This window comes from Berghia stephanieae, chromosome 5, assembly GCF_034508935.2.
Source record: "Berghia stephanieae isolate SIO BIC M18660-M18661 chromosome 5, UCSD_Bste_1.3, whole genome shotgun sequence".
Classification (NCBI taxonomy): Eukaryota; Metazoa; Mollusca; class Gastropoda; order Nudibranchia; family Aeolidiidae; genus Berghia; species Berghia stephanieae.
The window spans coordinates 61,336,837-61,354,894 of NC_088364.1; the positions used below are offsets into that span (position 1 = coordinate 61,336,837).

The following is an 18,058-nucleotide window of genomic DNA, read 5'->3' on the forward strand; positions in this document are numbered from 1 at the left end:
GAGCTCAAAAAAAAAACCAAAATAATGACGTCAAACTGCCAGTCCTTTTGGATTTCAGTATCAGGCTATAACTTAACGATGCGCACCTTTAGTGGATATTGCCCTACACAAAAGCTCACGACTTTGGGGTTTTTGTTTGTTTGTTTGTTTGTTTTTATTTTGTTTTTTTTTTGTTTTTTTGTTTTTTTTTTTTGGCTTGTTTTTTTAAAACTCTATTCTGGCAGAATTAATTGCTATTACTATTATTAAGTCGCATCTTGTGTTGCCCTCGTGATGAAAACATTCGTGTAATTATTACATATCAATAAACAAACATGAATATCATAACTTTTAAAAAATAACAAAATGCCAAATACAGAATGTTTCGGGATCAAAACCCTTCTTCCCGAAATGATCCGTGTTTGGTATTTTGTTCTCTCTCTCTCTCTCTCTCTCTCTCTCTCTCTCTCTCTCTCTCTCTTTCTCTCTCTCTCTTTTCAGCTAGCTGTTATTTTCATTTTTGTTTATTACTTTTTACAGTTCACAGCTTCTAGCAGCCTAGTATCATTTTGAATTATTACACATGGATGTTAGGTATGATCTAAGTGATGAGATGTGCTAAACTTTGACTGCAATTCAGTCCCGACCATAAAGGGTTAAACAACAGCATCCCGTCAAGGAGATGTGAAAAATTGGCATAAAGTGCGTTCTAAAAATATCGACACACTTGTCTCACACTTGTGACAAATTATGTAAACAAACACTGGTGCGTAAATTGGAAATTGTCGGGACTTTCAAGATGTGCTCAAGAAAGATTGAATATGACTCATATCGTTGTCTCGTCTCGAGATGAAATGAGATGGATAGATAGATAGATAGATAGATAGATAGATAGATAGATAGATAGATAGATAGATAGATAAATAGATAGATAGATAAATAGATGGATGTATAATTGCCAATATGGACAGGTCGTTATTAGCTATTTTAAAAAAGAAGAAACATTTAAGAAATAAAAAAGAAAAGAAAAGAAAAATTAAATAAATAAATAAAGAAAAGAAATTATCTTTTTAAAACACAGAAGAAAAAAAAACAACAAAGAAATTTAAAAAAAAAATAAAAACGAAACAGAACGAAACAGAACAAGAAAAATATTATTTTGTGTATCATTGATCTTTAAATTTTGCAAGCATCTCCTTTATCTACTTATTCGCGGGTCTGAAAACCCTAATTGTTATGGTCTCATTTTTGTAATGGAAATACGCTCTAATAAATTACTATAATGTCAAATCAAGCCCGTAATTGCGTTCGCCTTGCACCTCGGCCTTCAATGGTTACAAATGTGTGTGTGTGTGTGGGGGGGGGGTTTACGTAGCAAACTTGTGACTTGTGACACAAGCACCTAAACAAGTTCACGGATACGTCAGTATGTACGCATTTACGCATTATCTGGAAATTGTTGGGAATTCCAAAACACACAGTGCTTATCAAGAAAAAAATTAAACAGTTTCGTATATTTAAAAAAAAAAAAAAAAGATTTAGCTTACAGTCAAGGAATTTACCCAATTCGTTTAATTCTATGCTTACAGTAAAAAATATTTTTTAATGTTTAAAATTATAAAGCGAAACTTTAGTTAACCAGTAACCAGAAAATAAGAACTCTTTTATGATGTGATGCAAGAAAATGGATAATGGCGGCACCTGTGAATGTAAACAAAATGAACATGGAAGAAAAATAATAAATAAATTAATTGTTCTAGAGAAATAGATAGCTGCTACCAATTAATCAAAATGCGTCGATCTGCTGCACCAAGCCAAGCAAGTTCAGGGTTTAAACGGATGAAGTTTACAGCACCAGCTCCAGCCTTTCGAAAAGATTCCAGTTTAGGGGGGTCATCAGCCGGGCAAGGAGTGTCGTCTGCTATTGATGATAACCATAACCGAAACAGCATTTCTTGTGTCCATCAACCCGTCAACAAAAATATACTCTTTAATAATGTAATTAAATCGGATGACAGAGACAGCAAAGGAAAATCCTCTCGTTGTTTGGATAACAAACAGCATTTATTTCACCCTCGAATTCAACAGAATGGAAACGGAAATGAAAGTGTAAATTTAAAGATACCCAGCCCCAACTTTTCGTATCAATCCCATGCTCAAGTTAAAGAGTTATCAAATACGAACAGGTAACTATGGTTCCGACTTCATTCACATTCAAGTTTAAGCTAGGCTTCCTTACTTAAAGTCCATAGTTTGACTGACGGCGACGGTGACAGCTTTTGACAAGATGAGAGTCATTTTTACAGTTACAGATTTGATATTTGAGGGAAGAGTTTTCTAGCCAAATTTTTTTAACCCATGAATCCTCACTAATAAATCTGATCTTCAGATAATTCCTTTATTTACTTCCAGAAATCCACCAAGGAGAGATTTGTCTGCTGTTCTTTCTCTAACTGAGACTAAAACTAAAACTGCAATCCCCTTGCCTGAAGATTTGCATGGAAGTAACAACATCCATGACGTTGTGAGTTTTATTTCTGGAAAATACATTGTAGAGAAAGAAATGTATATCAGCTTCTCATCTTAAGTTCTCGGGTTGAATCCTATTCATCATCATTAATATCATTCATAAAAAAGCTTGACTGCACCCAGGATCAATCTCAGTGAGTGCTCTACCAACTGAGCTATCGGGACCTCATGTTGCAAGAATAATGGTTCTTTATTGCAAAGTAATTTACAAGACTCTTAACATAATGCTGACCTGTCAACTATCAGAAACAATTCATAGCACCAATTCTTGCTCTAACTGCAGGGCAACATTAGCATCTTTATTTCAATAGAAAATGTTGAAATTATCATTTTGGTGCTATTATTATAGCATCAATCAAAACCTGTTTGTAGCAAATTTCAATATTTTGCATGGACAAATTTGTTATTTATAAATCTGTATAAAAAACGTATGTTTCCACTTTGAAAAAACTACAAATTTTTAGAATTGTAATTATAAGTTGGCAGGTTTGCTTTACGGTAATTGAACCTTAATTCCAACCCTCAAGTTTGAAAAAAGGTGTTACTCCATTGGGATTGGGGTGGGGGAAGGAGAGGGAGGAGGAGGGGGGGGGGGGGTTGAGTGAGGTTTGTGTTAAAAAGATACATTATTTCCGGATATACCATAGAGCATTTAGAAACAATTTCTTCATATTATATGCACCTCTTTAGTCTCCCATCAGTATTTAAAAATTGAGAGTCAATTTTTAAGAGTTCTTTATATTTTTTGTAATTATTTTTTTTGTTTATGTGTGTATGGGGGGGGGGGGGGGTTCCCGATTAGATGATGATGATAATAATAATGATAATAATAATAATAATAATAATAATAATAATAATGATAATCATAATAATAATAATAATAATAATAATAATAATAATAATAATAATAATAATAACAATAATAGTGATAATGATAATAATAATAACAATAATAATAATAATAGTAATAATAATAATAATAAGAACAATAATAATAATGATAATAATAGCACTTTATTGTCCAAAGAACTGGGAATTCGTTTTGGTTCACGTTGATTTCAAATCTTTTGAAAGACTCCATCTCAAGCATGCATTCTATTACATTTTTTTTTTTCTGCAGTTTGATGATGAGAGTCAGGACAACAGAAAACCTTTGGAAGAGCTGGAATACAACAGCGAGAGACTGCCATTGGCTACAGACCCCTGTGGCACTGCTGACTCCCTACAAGATATTCCCAAAAAGAATGTCTCTGAGGAACCAGTCATGCGTTACTTCAATGTGGTCTGGTGCAAGTTGTCTAAGAAAAAGCACAAGAAATGGGAAGGAGATGGTATGTTGAGGATGCTCTTTTACTTTTATTTTGTGCAACTATGTGGTCTAGTGGTATGACACTCACCCAGAAGGTCCTGGGTTCGAGTCCCTGGTGGTGCATAGTTAAGTCCTTGGTAAAAGCCCTTTACTCACATTTTCTCACCGTACTCAAGTGTAAAATCAGTACCTGGTTGTAAACAGGGTTGTTTCTGTCTGAAAAAAAAAATGTATCATCTCCTAACAGATGTCATGTCTCGTCTTACATGTTAAGCGTTGATGTTAGCTAGGAATCCCTTGTAAAGCACTAAGAGCATGTTTAGTGGATATAGCGTTGTATAAAAGCTCAATTTAAACATTTAAAAAAATTAGAAACATGTCAATGCTCTGGAACAAACTACCAAAAGAATTATGGCACTGTTCATTGGAAGAAATGTTTTAGAAGCATCTTAATTAAGACTTTGTTCTTTTCCGAATTATTGTGTTAATGTTCCTGTAAAGTGTACTGAGCACTTCCTTGTGATCTGGTAGAGCACTCAACAAAAACTATTATTATTATTATTATTATTATTATTATTATTATTATTATTATTATTATTATTATTATTATTATTATTATTATTATTATTATAATAATTATTATTATTGTATAAAGTGATTAGATGACAGACTAACCATCCTCATATTTGTTTTGTTAAATCAGAAAAAAACAAAACAAAACAAATCAAATATAATTTTAATCAATGAATAATGTATGAACACTTATATAGCGCATTTCCATGGATTTATCATGCTCAATGCACTTTACATTGTTTCAGTTATTCCCTCAGCAAGGCACATGGGCCACTTTCTCACTTCACACAGTGCAAGTCGCCTGTAAGGCATCCTTTTTGTACTAACACTCTTACAAATCCGTCTAGAACAAGGTACTCGTTCATGCCTGAGTCTGAGATCTCTGGAGAACTGACCAGTAATCTGTGTCTAACAAGAAAAATATTAACTCACTCAACCCTAACACCGACTATATCCGTAGTTTACTCAGGTTACTTTTACCCCATGCCTATTTATTACATTTTTCTTAGACAAATTATAGGCTTAGTATCAAAGCTAATGATTTTAGTTTTTGTGTGTTAATGATAGTTGAATAAAACTATTTTTGCACATGCTCATCTTTAATACATTTTTTCTAATTCTGAAAAGCAGCAAAAATCTCTAGGATTGAGTGAGTTAATCTAATCATTCACAATTCCCAAAAATTGATGTTTTATTTCTCTGCTTTCAATAAACTCTGTGTATGCTTATACCCAGCAAACAAGAACAATCCTCCAGGGAGAAAGAACATGTTACCTCTAGAAGTTAATATTAAATCCAAGATGTTCCATGTGTTGTTGACAATATTCTCATCATATTTTCGTTTTATTCCCCAAGCTGTGCTGTCAACAAAAGGAAGATCAACTACTCTGTATGACATGGAGGGCAAAGTGTATGTAAAAATTCAGATTTTTAGGAATTAACCATCTGACAAAAAAAAAAAACATATAATATACGGTGTTAGAACTCTATTTTATATAACATCTTCTTTGACTTCATAAGCAATTGTTCCTTATACAAACTCAAAAAAATAAAAATAAATAAATCTTTTTAAGTTTCAATTATGGAAGGCAATTGATTTGAACTTTTCATGTTTCCGTTTATCGAAAGAGTGAATGATGAATTCGACATGATATTTGAATGAAAGCAAGAAGATGTTATGGTAGTTAAAGGCTTTATATAACTTAATGTATTTAAAGGGACATTAGAATGACTCAAAACATTGAATTTTCTATTTTGAAAACGATTTAGTGAGTGGTTTTGTCATGACTTCACTCTAAAATTTACAACTTTGAGTGTGGCTTTTCTCATCTTGTGATAGATAGATACAATTGTTGGATTTGAATTATCCCTGCTTTTATTCTTGATCTCGAATACTCATTATTGTAAGTTTGTTGTTTTAAAAAAAAATTTGTTTAATTTTTTTTCATACTATCAGCATCGGGAAGGGGTCAGGATACAAAATTGCTCAACTAGAAACCCTTGCTGAGGATGAAACTCTCATTGTTGGAGGAAAAGAAATCCAGGTGAACAATATTATCAATTTTATATATGGCAATCCATAGTGATAAAATTTGTCATAGCTATTGAAAACCAACTTTTAAATTATTATTATTATTATTATTATTATTATTATTATTATTATTAGTTTTATTATTATTATCATTATTCTTTTAGTTTTAGATTATGTAATTTATGAATTTATTATTTTCGTTCTTTCAATTTTATTTGACCGCTTATTTTTTCTGTAGATAAAAGTGAATTTTTTGCAACCATTCGATTCGTGTTGATGGTTTGATAAACAAGAAAGTAAAGGATATGAGTGAGTTTTGTGAATTATTTTATTCCCTGCGTGTACGGAATTCTGTATGATCACCATATGTTTTTAATGAAAACAGTCTCATTGTCTTATTCAATGTGACTCGCCTTGATTTTGATTAGGTGATGTCTCTGTTAAAAGAAGAGCACTTCAGGTCTGGAAAATGTTTTGCTGCTGCTGGGTCTTGTTCAGAATCGACGTCAGAATCAAAACTGAATTCGTCAAAAACAGGTGTGATTAAAAAATATATATATATATATATTATCTCTTAGATCCTGTCTCTATATTTATTGGCATTGATTTTTTATGTGTAATGTTAAAGGACATATTATTATTATTATTATTATTATTGTAAAGCGCATTGAGCACGTTAAGTGGATATTGCGCTATATAAATGCTCAATTTTTTTTAAATTTTTTTTTTATTATTATTATTATTATTATTATTATTATTATTATTATTATTATTATTATTATTGTTATTGTTATTGTTATTGTTATTATTATTATTATTATTATTATATTAGCATAAGATCAGAGCCAATTTCAAAGAACAAAGCTGTCACAGATCGTCTTATTTTTAATGATATATTTGTTGTATGTTAATGAAATGTTGTTTTTTTAAACCTAATCAACAAAGAATAATAGATAAAGTCGTGCTTGTTTTAGTAATTTTTACTATTTGTATGTTTTATTTTTTCTTTATTTTTATATACAGTGAAACCTCGTTATACCGCCACGTTTGGGACCAAGACACAATTGGTGGTGTAGCGAGTATGGCAGTATAATGAATTTGGTCAATGTTGTATAGGACTCAACCAGTATTTGGAATCACTGTCAGGACTCTAATTAGAAATCATACTTTTAATAACTAGGTCTAAACAGCTATTTAACCAAACAAAAAAACATCAAAATGGAAAGTATCTCACAGATTTATTATTTTTCCATTGTGATAAAAAATTTGGAAGACATTTTATTGAGTAGCATTGGCGGTATGATAAGTATTTTTCATATAAAGCGTTTTTGGCATTGGGTTGGCAGATGGTGCTATAACGAGGTTTTTGGCATTTTTATTGAGCTTTTAAAAATAAAATTTTAAAATTGAGCTTTAATATAGCGCAATATCCACTAAACGTGCTCAAAGCGCTTTACATGGGGTCCCTGGCTAACAATAACACGTAGCATGTAGAATGAAACATGATGCCTGTTAGGCTATATTACAATTTTTTTTCCGACATAGACAACTCTGTTAATGGCCAGGTACTCATTTTACACCTGAGTACAGTGAGAGTGTGGGTAAAGAGCCTTTTCCAAGGACTCAACCATGTTCAACCAGTGTTGGTTTCGATGACTTGTATGCTGCTGGGTTGTTTTTTTTTACAGAACACAGTGTGTGCTATTTGTTTAACATTCCAGATACTGCATTTTAAATTACAACGGCAGTATAGGTCTACAAAGCCCTCTGAGGTTTTGATACACCTGCCAACTTGTAAAATCTAAAAATTCATAAATTTTTGGGAGATGAATATTGTGCTTGATATTTATAATTTTCAAATTCAACAATTTACCGTCACAGGGATGAAAAAATAATTCAAAATCACTAAAATTATGTAGTCTTGCATCAACTTTCATTTTCAATAAGTTTTAATGACTTTAAAATGTTCATGGCGTTCTGAAATGGAGCCAAAATTTCGTAGTTCTACTAATTTTTCATAATACAAGGCAGGTCTGGGTTTTGATATAAAGAGCTGTAGAACAGCAAATAAAAATTCGGAAAAATGCATACCGTACAATATATAAATCTAATTCATTATTAATATAAAGACATTTACTGTATTCTGTTCAATTCCACATTATTATCCCCAGGTTCTTTCAAACCATTTGTCAATCCTGTCAAACACGGCAAGGGCTTACTGCCTTCTCAGGTAAACGTTTCAATTTAGTTATTAGCGGATATGTGGTCTTGTGGTATGACATTCGCTTTCGGATTGGAAGGTCCTGGGTTCGAGCCTTGCTCGGCGCATAGTTGAGTTCTTTGGAAAAGACTCTTTACTCACATTCTCTCACTGTACTCTGGTCGTTTACAACGTTGTCTCTGTCCGAAAAAGATGGTAACATCGTCTAATAGGCGTCATGTCCCGTCCTAAATGTTTACTGTTGCTGTTGGCCAGGGACCTCTTGTAAAGCGCTTTGAGCACATTTAGTGGATATTGCGCTATATAAAAGCTCAATTATTATTATTATTATAATTTAGTCTTTAAAGATCTGAAAAAATGTGTATGAAACAGTGCCAAACATAGCAAGAAAGAAAAATACAAGAAAATAAAAAGCATGCCAAAAATCAGTTTTCCTTGACTGGGGATCGAACCTCAGACCTTCAGATAAAACAAAACAATTATGGATATTTTTATCAATTTTTTCTTCTTTGGTTAAGAATTTTTCAGTGCTTAATCTAAAAACTTTCATTGGTTTGTATCATATCAGGCCATTAATCTTTTTCTTTTAAACAATATTTGGGTTAGAAAAATTTTGTTTTGATTTTCGTTACAGGTTATACCTACACCCGAAACTAACTCTGGAGTACGATATGACCCAACTGCTCCAAATGCTCTTGTCATGCCTCGACCTGGTGCTGATCATCAGGTACATTACGATTTTAGTTTTGAATTTGCATTTTTTTTTTTCAGTTAAGTTTCATTGACCCTTTGTTAAGACATCGTCTGTCTTTGTAGTATATAGAATTAGGAGTAAGTAGTCCTTCAGAACAATTAGGAGTTTACTCCACTTTGTATAGTGTGAAACGGGCAATAGCAATTGGCAAAGAACTTTCTGCCAGATCTAATTGACCCAGCTACCCAATCACTGCTGGGTGGACAGGATGGTCAAATTAATCTCGACTATACATGCGATTGTTCTTGGTCCATTTGTGTTTGAAGCAAGTTCTTTACCAACTGAGCAGACGGGAAACCCAATAGGAGCAAGAGTATCTGTTAATTCATTTTATTGGACTATTCTCCTCTTTATGGTCTTGTGGTATGATACTGCAGGCCTCAAGTTCAAACCCTGCTGTGGATGGTGCTGTGCAAAGTTATCGAGTCCTTGGAAGACTGTACTCCGGTGTAAAGTGAGTACCTGGCTATACATTATTGTCTTTGTTGAATTGTGATTATTATACCACATTTCAGGCTTCATGCCTTGTCTATTATATTCAGTTGTGTTGATGGCTTGAGATTCCTTGCAAACCACTTTTAGCACATTTAGTTGATATTTTGCTATAACTGAAAGCTCAGACATGTTGTAACTTAATCTGAGAGTCTTATGACTTTTTTTTTTCTTTTACTAAAATTTATTTATTTTCTTTTTGGATGTTATCTCATGAATCCAGTGGCGTCACAACAAAAGCGGTCTGCCCATCTCCGATGTCGTTGTGGATCCATATCTGTCACATTTTCTACGGGATCACCAACGTCATGGCATTGTCTTCCTATACGAGTGTATTATGGGAATGAGGGACTTTGAAGGCCAAGGGGCTATTCTTGCGTGAGTCTTGTCTTATCTCACCTGTTCTGTTTGCTATTTATCAAATCCTTGAGCATGCATTGCCTAACATTTCGATTTATTCTTTTTGTCTCTTTTTTTCTTCTTCCCTAAAATGCCATAAAAGCATTTAAACACAATGTGAAATTGAATGTAAGCTTCAATTTGATATACGAAAACAGATAAAATAGATGTTTCAGGTCTCCCCTTTATCAATAAAACAGGATGAATGAAACACTACAGACGAATGAGATATTGTGGTAGTGACATTGTTAAGATTTATAAATTAAAATGTTGATAGGCAGGAAATGGTATCTATGCTCCTTGGTAAGGAAGCACAAATTAAGATAGAACAATAGATATTTATAAAAGGTGCGCAATTAATTAAGTCAAAAGAGGGGAGGCGGTGAGGAACTGTGTAATGCAGTATAGAAAGTGAAATATAATAACGTGTAGACTATTGTATGAAAATAAATACAATGGAATTAGAAATAGATACAAAATATAAGGGATGTAAGTATTAGTATAATCATTAGTGGCTGTAGCCGTTATATATTTCGAAACGTCCTTTTTATCTGTTTTCGTATATTAAATTGAAGTTTACATTCAATTTCACATTGTTATTTATTTGATTGATTGAAGAAGTTTATTTTGTTCATGTTTAGAATATTTTTCCATATCCTCACCAATGTTGTTTTATTTTCGCTTGCATTTATGTTATATTCTATCTCGTTCCATAGGGATGATATGGGTCTTGGCAAGACTCTTCAATGCATTTCTCTCATATGGTAAGTTGAAAGAATTTACACAATATGATTGTTTTGCTGCTTCATTGCAGGACTTTATTAAATTTAGAAATGAAGGAGCAGCCACTGGTGTAAGATAAACTTCTGAAAATGTGTGTATGAAATAGTGCCAGACAAAGCAAGAGAGAAAAATACAAGAAAAAAAATACCATCCCAAAAAATCAGTGTTCTTTGACTGGGGATCGAACCTCAGACCTTGTGAAGAATATAGGCATTAAAATGGACCCAACTATCTGGTAACCCCTGTGGTATATTGGTATCATGTCTCAGTGGTAATCAGGAGATCTGAGGTTCGATCCCCAGTCGAGGAAGACTGATTTTTTGGGATGTTTTTTTTTTTTTCTTCTTGTACTTTTCATTCTTGCTTTCTGGGTGGGGATCCTGACCTCCCATAGCGGGCAGGGAGGTACATACTGTATCTTCTATCCCCTTATATCTGTTTTCCAACATGCTTTCTGTCTTTGTCTCAGAATGAGATTACTTGGTTTTGTCCCGGCACTGGCCGGAATCCTAGCTGGGAGGGAAACAGTCAAATGCATAGTTATTGTTTTGGGAGATGATATTTTTTTCCTTGTAAATCATCTCTCTGTTATGTATTATTATTTTTATTTTGAATGCATAATGTAAGCATTTGAGTGTGTTCCTCTTTGCTGGATTTTGTGCTTGTGTCTGGATGAGACTTGTAGGTGATTTCAAACTAAGTACATTGGTGGTATGCTCTTGGAATCTACATCTGATCCCTATTTGTTCTCAGTTCCCCTTTGTCTTACTTTTTCTTGGGTGCTTTAATTGTAATTCTAGAACTTTTTACTATCCCATTTTCCTCCTTTTTACTGGCGCTGATATAACCTAAATGTGTTGCAAGCGCCGTAAAACCCTTAAAAACAAAACAAACGTTCTTGCTCTGTCTGACACTGTTTCATACAGACTTTTTCAGATCTTGTAGGACTTTCCAATATGAATTAAATTCCCATCAACCTTTTTTAGTCAATTGATGAAGACCTTATGAAATATTCTCCATTCATTTTATTCTTTTGGTCCCAGGACAGTGTTAAAGCAAGGTCCATACGGAGGAAAGCCTGTAGCAAAGAAAGTCTTGATAGTCACCCCAGGAAGCCTAGTAACGGTAACGATATAGAAATTATAGAATTACAATAGTGGTTTATAAGAAAATGAAAAAAGTCCTTTAGAGCCATAAGGCCCATGGAGCCGGAATTAAACAGACAATTGCAATTACTTGCTATCCTATGGACAGGACGCTGGTCTATTGTAAAGTACTTTCCAACAATTCTAATAGAACCAGCTGCTCAATCAATATTGGGCATGGGGGTTCTAAAAAAAAATCAAAAACAATTTTGACTTCACCCTGTTGTGAAACCGATCAGTGAAAGTAAGAGTGGAAAGGGACATTGCCACGGTTGAGTGGGAAAATGATGCTCTAATGTACATAGTGTTATATACTATCAACTAAGCATGGATTGTAAGAATGTATAGATGTGTGTCTGTGTGTGTGTCAGAGAGGAGGGGCGGGTCAAGGTTATGAAAAGGGATTGGTGTTACGTGCCTGTGGCAGGACCACCCCACTCATGAAAGGGTAGTGAGTAATGAGGCGACAGAATGTCCGGCTAGACAAAGAACCTTGAGACCAAAGAAAGGTAGTAGTAAGAAGTGAAAACCGTCAGCGGTTCTCCTCAGAACAGGTCCCTGATTCTCAGTTTAGGAAGCATGGAAGCAGTCCTCGGGGCACTACTGCTCGGCCTAAGATTCACATGACCAAAATTAAAATTAGTGTCAGTCATTGACATAATCAGTCAGAAGGTGAAAATTTTGGATTTGCATTTTCTGAAAGAATATGCTCTCCAGAGCATTTTAATCTTTATTTTAAGTAAATCGGGTGATTTTTCATGAAATTATGGTCAGATGTATGGGAAAGGTATCCAGCAACTTTTCTCAAATTTCATCCTTTTTCAACTTGACTAGCTGTAAAAAATATTTAGAAGTGAAATTAAGCTTTGATATTTCCCGAAAATGTACAAAAAAGGTTGATATAATCATTTATGACAAGAACTCATTTTTGATTTTAAAAAAATGACCTTCTAACTTAACTTGGCAATATCTCAGTTCAAACCTTTTCACCATCCGACTGATTATGTCATTTACTGTAACATTTGTTGCTTCATTCCAGAACTGGTACATGGAATTCAAGAAGTGGCTTGGTGTTGAAAGATTGAATGTCTTCGCTGCATCTGGTGATAAACGAGTGGATGTAAGTATGTTGTACTCTCATTTCATTCACGATGTTGACTTTAAAATGTCTTTATATGGGATAGGCTTAGGCATGTCCATCTATCCTCACTAGACTTGGATCTTATCTGTACATTTACTGACCAACGAGTAAACGAATAATCATCAAAATTTTCCGCGGATAATCAGATAATCATCGAATAATCTAGTAGTAGTAAATATAGTAATGGGTGGAGCATAGACTGCTCATTGGGATAGGATAATAATTGTAATATGAGTGAGAGTTAAGGAGAGGGGGTTGAGGTGGCTTTGCTGTTTAGAAAACTAAAGACTCATTAAGAATGCCAACTTGAAATTCTTCAAAGCAATACACACCTATGGAAATGCGATCGTACAATAAATGGTCATTAAATTTTTTAATCTAATTTTTATTTTTCAAAATACTACAAGTGACAGCTGTGAGCAACAAGATAACTCTTTGATGACACCGCCACAACGACATCAGTGTCGCCAACACCATCTAGGTCTACGTCATCACACGATACATTGCACTCCTACTCAGTTCAGCTTTACTACCTTTAGTTGAGTGGATCAGTTATTCAATGATTTACTCATGATTATATTCGTTGCACAGGCCTGTAACGAATAAAGTTGATTATCTGTTGAACGGGTCTGTATTAATAGTTGAGCATCCGTCCATGTCTTATCCGCGGATTACCGGTTATGAGTGGATAATCGTTACAGCTCTAGTCCTCACCACACTCACAGTCGTGATTTTTTTTCGGCTGCTTGGAGTTGACTTGTATGATTGAACTTGAAGATAGGAAGATATAAGCAGATTGTAGTTTATTGGTTTGACACTCGGACTACTACTCGTAGGTCAAATGTTCAAATCTCGCTATGTGCAGCACAAATTTTAGTCGTTGTGATGTATTGTGTTCTTACTATTTTTGTTATTGGCTGAAGAAGGGTCTTGAGCCCAAAGCATTCCATATTTGATATTTTGGTCTTTTCCCCAAACTTCTATATTTATTTATTTCTGTTCATTATTTTGGTCAGATTTTATGTGCTTTTTTTACTTGTTTTGATTTGTATTATTATATTTTATCCTCCATACCTTTCAGGACTTTGTTAAGACTGGTGTCTACCCTGTGCTGGTGATCTCGTATGAAATGATGGTGCGATGTTTTGACACAATCAAGGACGCACGATTTGATCTGATCGTCTGTGATGAGGGCCATCGTCTTAAGAACACAGCCATCAAAACTACATCGGTGGGATCACAATGTCATTTAACTCAACAGTAACTTTATCATCTATTGTCAATAAGTCTTTAAAATGTGTTCCCATAATATATAAGCTATAAATACCTTGAGGTTTCGATGAAAGCACTATAGAAATATGCTTATCATTATTACAGACCTGCCTACTTGAAAATTTAAAAATTCGTATTTTTTTAAAGATAAAAATATTAACCGCAATAGTTAACTTTATATAGATCAATAATTTACCCTCTCCAGGATTAAATAACACTTCAAAATCCTGAAAATGATGTAGTCTGGCATCAAATTTCATTTTCAATTAATGACTTGGAGATGCTCATAAATTCTGAAATTCAGGCTAAAATTTCGTACTTTACTAATTTTCCGTACTAGTAGGCAAGTCTGTTATTAATTCATTTTTCCAGACCTGTGAAATGTCCAACAACTGTTGGATTTCTGACAATATCATTAGAATCCTTTTACTCTTTTCATGATTGTTTTGCATTTTGTCTGTACTTAATGGACTTAAAACATTTTTGCCGTACGTTCTGTGAAAAATTTTCAATTTTGTCAGCTGCCATTCACAGGTCTATCAAATGCACATATGTCGGACTGATCTGAATCATTTTACCATCCTTTTTTCCTTACTGGATGTGATGAGAACTTTTTTCCCATCCATGTGGATTCAATGTCAAGCTGAAAACTCAATTAAATCTGCTTTTGATTAAATTAGATCCCTCTAGAATTAATGTACCCCTAACTCATTATTATAAAAGCGCCCAAAGCCACTCCCTAGAAGATTCTTTGTGCATTATAAATGTACATTATTATTATTATTATTATTATTATTATTATTATTATTATTATTATTATTATTATTATTATTATTATTATTGATCTGCCAACCCTTCCCATTTTGATTGGAAAATTCCTGATCTGGTTACCCTGTTCCCTAACTCCCGATTACAGATAGATTTTCCCGATAAGAATTTTACATTTTTATTATTTTTAAAAGGTAATGTTAATAAACATTCAAGTGACAACAATTAAGAAATGTGGTAATATGATTATGATATAATGACAATGGTTATGTTCGATATTATGATAATATGGTATATGGTACCTACAGGAGTTTTACTCGATTGTTCAATTTTATAACCTCGCCATCAACACCGGTGTCCAGACTTGCCTAACCAATTCGAAAAATTCGTAGAATTACGATATTTTGTCTCCACATTCAGAACTTCACAAGCACCTCTTAACTCACCCAACCTAACACCGACCATCTCAGTATGTGGCCCTTGTTACTTTTGCCCCCTCATTATATACACTTTTCTCTGACAAATTATAGGCTTATTATGAAAGGTAAGTTGAATAAAACTACTAACATGACAATTTTCTTTTGAGTTAATGATATATCTATTTTTTTTTCAATTTGAAAACTACCAAAAATCACTAGGGAGAGTGGACAGCATAGAAATAGAGGCCTAGGATTGAGTGAGTTAAGTCAATAAAACTTATTTAAAATGAAAGTAGGCAGGTCTCTGTGTCTCATCCAGTTATTTGTTTTTTTTTCCCTATTTATTTTAATAATTCCACAGATGATCACGAGTCTTCCAACCAGGAGACGTATCGTCCTCACAGGAACTCCTGTCCAGAATGATCTACAAGAGTTTTACTCCATAGTTGAATTTTGTAATCCTGGGTTTTTAGGTAGGTTGTTTTTTTTTGTCTGACACATGTGCGGCTATGTGGACTTGTGGTATGACACTCGGTTTCGGATTGGAAGATCATGGGTTTTGAGCCTCGCTTGGCGCGTAGTTGAGTCCTTGGAAAAGGCTCTTTACTCTCATTCTCTCACCGTACTCGGGTGTAAAAAGAGTAACTGGCCGTTAACAGCGTACGAAAAATTTGGTAATATCGCCTAACAGGCGTCATGACCCGTCCTAAATGTTAAGTGTTGCTGTTCTCCAGAAACCCCTTGTAAAGCGCTTTGAGCATGTTTAGTGCACTAAATTAAAACTCAATTAAAATCTCTTTTTTTTTTTTTCTGTTATATTTACAACACTATATTTATGTTAAAATTACAGATGCAATTTAATAGATACCGATTGACCTTAACATTGTAAATACTAGGCTGCCAAAAGATGTGGACTGTAAAAAGTATTGTCCAAAAAATAAATAGTAATGGCTTAAAAATATATTAAAATATCAAACATGGAACGTTTTAGGTTCAAAACTCTTGTTCAGCCAATTTTGGAAACAGTGAAAACATTGACACATCACTTTAAATCTGGACAGAGGGAAAATTTGACTTTCACGCTATTGTAAAAAGAGTTTTAGATTAGTCTTATATTTTATAAAGTTTGTTGTCCTTTTTTATTATCATTGTTTGCCTTGCTTTATTATTGATTTTACTTACTTGATTTGTTGATGAAAATATATTCTTCTATGAGTTATATTGGCAATTGCCTAAAAATAAACTTTTGAAACTTGAAAACTTAAAAAGTAGTCCTTCAGAGCCATAAGACCTATGGAGCCAGAGTTTATCCCGGTTTCTATAGTGTGAAACGGACAATAGCGATTGTTGCTATCCTTTGGATAGGACGCTAGTCTATCACAAAGTACTTTCCACCAGATCTAACAGACTCAACTACCCATTCACTGCTGGGTGGACAGGGGAGTCAGATAAAAAATCTCAACTGCGCCCGGGATGGATCTCGGTCCCTTTGTGTGTGAAGCAAGTGCTCTACCAAATGAGCCATCTGGACCCCCCATAGTTTGTTGTAGTCTTAGAAAAATCTTAAATGTGATGCGATTTTTTTTTTTTGTGAAAGGAGTTCCACATTATTTGTCGTCTGTGGTCTTGTTATAGGTTCCTGCGGGGCCTTCAAGAGAGTGTATGAGGACCCCATTATCTTATCCAGACAGCCCAAGGCTTCGAGTTCCCAGAAAGAACTGGGGAAAGACAGGGCTGAGGAACTGACGAGGTTGACTCAAATGTTTGTTTTACGAAGGACTCAGGAAATCAACAACCAGTATTTGCCACCAAAGGGTGAGGGGTTCGAAGAATGAAAGGGACTAAATTAGACGGTTCGAAGTACAAGTATTAGTAGTAGTAGTAGTAGTCCCTCAGACCAGATGGTGTGGAACGGAAAATAGCAATTGCTTGATACCCTTTGGATAAGTCTCAAGTTTATCGCAAAGTTCTTCCCACCAGATGATGATTTTAATTGATAATTCAGGAGCAGTTATCTAATTAATAATAATAATAAATAATAATATATCTTTATTGTCCCCAAAAAAGTGGCAATTTGTCATTTGGTTACACATTTATAACAATACAATATTGACATAGACACACTCACACAAGATGCACACTAGTAACATAGTAGTTGTCGTAAAAAAACAAAAAAACCAAAAAAAAAACCGGCATCAACAACAACATCATCAGCATCGTCATCATCATCATCATCTTCATCATCATCATCATCATCATCACAACAACCTTCCTAATATTTTCGTTACAATCCTTCACTTTCACCATTCCCTTATAACACCATTCACCATCTTCATCATACTCCATATTATATTATTCCTGTAACGAGCTATAAATATATTCCTTTCATTGCCAATAATTTTTACATGCTGGCAAAGTTTCGAAACACTGTCAGGCAAATCTTTTACAAAAATTTGTAGTCGGTGAGTATTCCAATTCTATCTATGAAAATCTGAAATTATAAAAAAAAAAAATGCACTTTTTCACATTATACTTAACACAAATACACAAAAACATTTATGTCATAGATAAATTACTCTTTAGTGTTATATCCAAAGGGAAAGACTATATTTTTAATTATAATTTTTTTTTGTCTCATGCCTGTCTCCCTGGTGCCCCTGCCCCCTTAAAAGGGAAAATCTTGGTCAAATTGGATTCAGTAGTCTGATGTCACGCCGCCTGCAACGGCGGCCATCTTGGTTCT

At 33.9% G+C, this 18,058-nt stretch overlaps 1 protein-coding gene across 2 annotated transcripts in view; it reads left to right on the forward strand.

Moving 5' to 3' along the window:
* The first annotated feature begins 1,348 nt into the window (after positions 1-1,348).
* Positions 1,349-18,058, forward strand: part of LOC144973361 (DNA repair and recombination protein RAD54B-like) — a 28,725-nt gene continuing 12,015 nt past the window's right edge. The window contains exons 1-15 of one of the 2 annotated variants that reach the window (XM_078915698.1): positions 1,349-2,165; positions 2,392-2,503; positions 3,629-3,839; positions 5,246-5,300; positions 5,847-5,934; positions 6,350-6,458; positions 8,093-8,151; positions 8,777-8,869; positions 9,612-9,766; positions 10,504-10,551; positions 11,614-11,695; positions 12,755-12,835; positions 13,938-14,087; positions 15,677-15,788; positions 16,951-17,130. In XM_078915698.1, coding sequence (XP_078771824.1) covers positions 1,771-2,165; positions 2,392-2,503; positions 3,629-3,839; positions 5,246-5,300; positions 5,847-5,934; positions 6,350-6,458; positions 8,093-8,151; positions 8,777-8,869; positions 9,612-9,766; positions 10,504-10,551; positions 11,614-11,695; positions 12,755-12,835; positions 13,938-14,087; positions 15,677-15,788; positions 16,951-17,130 — 1,930 coding nt within the window. In that variant the 5' untranslated portion in view covers positions 1,349-1,770. Of the gene's footprint in view, positions 2,166-2,391; positions 2,504-3,628; positions 3,840-5,245; positions 5,301-5,846; positions 5,935-6,349; positions 6,459-8,092; positions 8,152-8,776; positions 8,870-9,611; positions 9,767-10,503; positions 10,552-11,613; positions 11,696-12,754; positions 12,836-13,937; positions 14,088-15,634; positions 15,789-16,950; positions 17,131-18,058 lie in introns of both variants that reach the window. The other variant, XM_078915697.1, reaches the window with a different exon arrangement.